General features: G+C 39.6%; 1 protein-coding gene across 4 annotated transcripts in view; it reads right to left on the bottom strand.

The window, feature by feature from the left end:
• Nucleotides 1–4,483, bottom strand: part of LOC142493253 (potassium/sodium hyperpolarization-activated cyclic nucleotide-gated channel 2-like) — a 707,321-nt gene extending 702,838 nt beyond the window's left edge. For all 4 annotated transcript variants that reach the window (XM_075596961.1, XM_075596964.1, XM_075596963.1 and 1 more), the window contains exons 1-2: nt 3,963–4,483; nt 2,538–2,730 (exon numbers count right to left, since the gene is read on the bottom strand). In XM_075596961.1, coding sequence (XP_075453076.1) covers nt 2,538–2,730; nt 3,963–4,390 — 621 coding nt within the window. In that variant the 5' untranslated portion in view covers nt 4,391–4,483. The remainder of the gene's footprint in view (nt 1–2,537; nt 2,731–3,962) is intronic.
• Between the last annotated feature and the right edge of the window lie 456 nt (nt 4,484–4,939).

Genomic DNA, 4,939 nt, shown 5'->3' with positions numbered 1-4,939 from the left:
TCTCTACCTCTATCTATCTCTACCTCTATCTATCTCTACCTCTATCTATCTCTACCTCTATCTATCTCTACCTGTCTATCTATCTCTACCTGTCTATCTATCTCTACCTGTCTATCTATCTCAATATCAGGCACACTGCATGCTACTTAAAAAAAAAAAACTTTAAATATATGCTGCTTGCCCCTGCATTGCTGCTCCCTCAGTGTGTGTTTATATACACACACACACACACACACACTTTAAATCTGAAATAGCATTGGAGTTCCAATTTTTTTTTTTTTATTGGAAACAAAATACTTATGTCATTACCTGTTTATTAAAGCTTCAATCCCTCTTTTTTTGGTCCCCAATTTTTTTTTTCGTTTAACTGAGTGGGAACCATCGACATTCCTCAAAGTTGAACTGCACTATATTCAGGTGTGGGTACCCTTTGTTTCCCAAGATACTTGCCAGTATAGTTACAGGGTTGAAATCTCCTTCCATGGGAAACAAAATGGCTTTCAAATTGCATGCCAACAGAAAGCCGCAACATAATCAGTTGCGGCTTCCTATTGGACAGTCATTTAGATCCCTTTTAAAAACCAGGGAGTAATACCGGTAACTTCACAGGTGAGTATTTCAGGCTGAAATGGGCCCTGGAGTGGAAAGTCGCTTGGTTCAGCTCAAGGACCTCCTCGTTTAATTTCTGTAAAGAAAAAGGGGGTGTTATGGGAATTATTACTTCAAATATAATTATTTTTTTGCAAGGTCAATTAAATGGAATGATGAAGATACTCAAAATCCAGTAAACTCTCAGGAATCGTTAGCTGTCCCATCTCATCATCTCATGAAGTTCCAGGTCATAGACCCTTAAAAGAATAACGTGGCACCTTTTATCAAATAAATGATGCATCACTTGAAATGTTATGAGATATGCCAGGAGTGTATTATTATTTTTTTACTTACTACTTTAAGATGTTTAAAGCAGCAAAAACTTGAAAATCTTAAGTTTTTTTTGTAAATAAATTCAGTTCTGTAGTATCAGATGTACATCTGCATTATTTTTTTTACTCCTAATGCCATTTTTAATTATTTTTTTAAATTACTGATCATCTTTGGTTACTACAGTAACCATTTAGAAAGTCATATCCACTTCCTCTTTTGAAACAGACTGACACTATTTTGAGCTCTACACTTTGGCAACAAAGTATCACAAACAGATCAGTTGTTGTGTTTCAAACAGCAGAATGTCTGTTGCTCTGAAAGCTGAACCAATAATGTATTACACTTACTGTATTAATATAATGTTACATATCAGCTGCTGCATTTCACAGACTGCAGCACAAAATTAGAAGGCAGCCCTTTCGTTAGGCACATAATCAGGATTTTCACAGATTTATAACAGGAGCACCAAACAGTTGCCAGTTTAGGTAAGAATGTAGAATTATACATTGTCACACACTTTACATATATAAAAAAAAAAAAGGAAAAACATGAGGAATGTACTGCATCTTTAATATATAAATGAAACATAAGCATGTTCAAATAAGAGGATTTATTTTCATGTTTATAAATAATTTTGATGTGTCTGGTTTAATTTATGTTTGCTATTCTACAAAGCAATAAGATGTTTTGTATCAAATTTTGCATAGTGCACCCAAAAAAGGAGCAACATAGGCAATACGAATAGTTAATTGGAGGAACTACTACAGTAGAAGCACACAGTATGAAGAAAAAATAAATAAATGTCATGACTTGTAATGATTTTTAAACCTTCCAAGTTAAAGCTGGCAAATATCAATTCTGAGATAAAAACCTGCATCAAATGGGTTAATCTTACTTAACAAATTTCTTATTTGACACAGACACTCCTAAAGACCAGAATGGGTACTGCCTATGTGTAATTCAGACCAGGGTCAGCGGTGTCGCTGTAATTTAAAGAATGCTGTAGTCGCCCGTTGCCTGTGTAGGCCACGGGGAGACTGTTTGGACCAGTTTTATTTAACTGGTCATTTGGTCCATGTTGTGCCGGCGGTTCGGAGCGTGGCCAAAATTGAGTATTCGATCTGGCAGGATAATAAGGAGGTGTTGCGAGCAGTTGGGGTTAAATTCAGTTAAATAATGTCATCCATCCATCCCTCCTAATTTTGTTTTTCCTATTATGGTCATGAAATATTTACCATTTTAATTATTGCTGGATATCGCAGCTGTTAGAGGCAGTATTTGGTTAAGATATTGAGCCTTATGTTCTAGGCTGAGAGGCGGAGCTTTGTTTAAATACACAATTGATGTTAACTTAAAGCTGAAAGGCGAGAGAGGCTTGAAGTTAAATGTAATATGTTAGCAAAACTTATGCTGCAGCCTTTACCATTAAACATTTTCTTATTTAATGGTTAATACTTTGACATGCAACCGGCACTGGACATTGAATTTTACAAATATACTGCATAATACATCAATACATCTCTAATAAAGTAAGAAAAAGTAAACATGATACATTTTAATAACACTCTATACTACATTATACACAAACAAGGCCAAGCCTTTTCTGTTCTTACCTCCAGGTTATCTTTTATATTTCCAGTGAAGAAATTCAATACCAAATCCACTGCAAACATCAAATCTAACACAACAGTAGACATGATCCATCCAGTACTTGACAAAATATCTTCCATTAAAAAACTAACGCCAAAAGGTATGATGATAATTGTAACGAGTGTTAAGAAGGCGATCAAATTAATCCAAATATTTCTGTAAAACATAAATATTTTTCACTTTGAAACTAAATTCCTTGCAGAAGCTAAAACTAAACAAGCAGATAAAAGAAAACGGAAATGAATGAACATGAGAAAGAAATGTTGCAATGCATGTTTACTAAACGATGACAGCTTCATCTAATGCAGTAGCCCAGTGGTCTTTCATCACGGATGCAGCGTTATGGTTTGTCTCGCTCGCCTCACGAAATCCGCTGCGGCCACTTTATTTTTTTAAAATTTTTTTATCTGGGCATGTGAAATCCCAGTGTCCAGATTTAATGGCCCATTGGGATTAACACGGCAGGGGGCCCTTCTTCTGCTTGAAGGAGGATGGAAAGGTACCAGAGTAGAGGGAAGAGTTCAAAATGTGTGTGAGCGTAGGGATTATAGAAGGAGCAAGAGGTTTTAGGAGATGGGAGGGAATGGGGTCAAGAGGGCAGGTGGGAGAGATCAGCAGTGACACATCCTCCTCCTCCGAGACAGGGGTGCTGATATAGATCTCTTTGCAGCAGAGACATATTGGTTAGTTTGACACCTAATGGGTACATTAGTACCATTGTGTATTGTATTCATCTCATTGATTGGTTGGTTTCTTTCTCCTTGTGTGTTTCTTTTTCATGAGTTGGTTCAGTATTCAATTAATTTTAAATTGAGTTATTTTTTACTTTTTACTATGTATATATTTTAGTTAACGTTTGAATATCACTGAGCGCTCCGGTTTCTTTTTTTTTTTGCTTTGTTGTATTTGTGTTTTACTATTGTTATATTGTGATGACGCCATTTATGTGTTTCTATGTTTTTAAATTGTTGCATTTTTAATTGCAAACATTTAAAAATGGCAATTGGGATAGGGGGGTATTTAACCCAAACAAAACTAGCTTTGTAGCAAAGAAAAAGCCTAGGCACATACAGTTATAAAGTCTAAGTGGAAGGAAGTCTTGCTTATTGTGTGGGGGCAATCTTACTCTTTTACAATCTGTAGTCACAGAGACTACACAGAAGTAATTTTCTGTCATGTTTACCACTGATTGTTTTCAATCAAAAATTAAATTGCGGTTTGTGTGGTCCCTGCACCCAGCAGCTCATGTGCATGGTTTGGTGCGTGGTTTGGTGGGTCCCTGGCAGCAGTGTAACCCCTAGTGATGGGGAGGAGGGTGACGTGCGGCACAACACGTGACAAGCCTGCGGCGGAAGCCCCTGCCGTGGTGCGGAGACACACAGTGTTACCTGAACACGGAGTAAGGATGGATGGCCTTGCAGCCCGCACTCAGCAGCCTGTCTCTCTCCGATAACACCGCAGACTCGCTCCCGTACAGGTTGACGGAAGCTTTCCCCACCACCGGCAGGAAGAGACCGGTCAGGCTCCGCCGCAGGCGGGTTCCCAGCACCTCGCGCTCTATCCCTTCCTTTTTCTTTTCCTCGGCCTCTACTTTCGTCTCTTGCTCTTCCTCTCCCATATTGGCTTTCTCGTCGTCTTCCTCGGCCTTCGCCGGGGGGGTGGGGGTTACCCGGGTGGGGGTTACCCTCTTCCACATCCGCCATTCACCGCTGCGGATCCGCGGCGCCTTCCAGGATGAGTTCGTTTTACCGCGGTGTACCTTGCCGATGTCGATTTCCGGATCCTCATCCTCCCCTAGCCACATGCTGTGTTGCATTTTATGTACGTGCGTGCTGTCCCCGGGGCTCCTGCGCACCACCAAGCTGCACCCACCGCTGACTGACGGCGCGGAAAGGCTCCTCTTGGACTCCTGTGGCGCGGGGGCATTGTGACGTCAGGATTAACGGCTCAAAGGACCCTGTGCTGTCCTCGCGGGTTGTTTGTTTCCCTGGCAACCGTGTCAATGCTTTATACATAGACCCGGTGCACGGAATTGCCGCTTCCATGCACTTCGTTTAGCTGATTGTTTTTAATTCAGTTTCCACATGTTTTTATGTTTAAAATGTTGTGTGATATAAAGAGAATTAAACTACAAAACAAGCGCTCAACCTATTATTATAATGTGATGTTTACAATAATTAATTGTAAGCAATTTGCAAATGTGAGAAAATGATACACCCAAACTGTGCAAGGATAACCAATAACATAAAGCCCCACAACCACCAAGATAAGGGAGGGTATGAGGGAAAAAGGAGGCTGCCTAGGACCAAATATCAAGCCTTTCCATATAGCTATAGACAAATTGATAATACAGAGAACAAAGTCC

Source organism: Ascaphus truei, chromosome 4 (genome assembly GCF_040206685.1).
Source record: "Ascaphus truei isolate aAscTru1 chromosome 4, aAscTru1.hap1, whole genome shotgun sequence".
In the NCBI taxonomy this organism is placed as follows: domain Eukaryota; kingdom Metazoa; phylum Chordata; class Amphibia; order Anura; family Ascaphidae; genus Ascaphus; species Ascaphus truei.
Note: the sequence above shows the minus strand (reverse complement) of the source record. Positions and strands in the feature narration are given on the sequence as shown.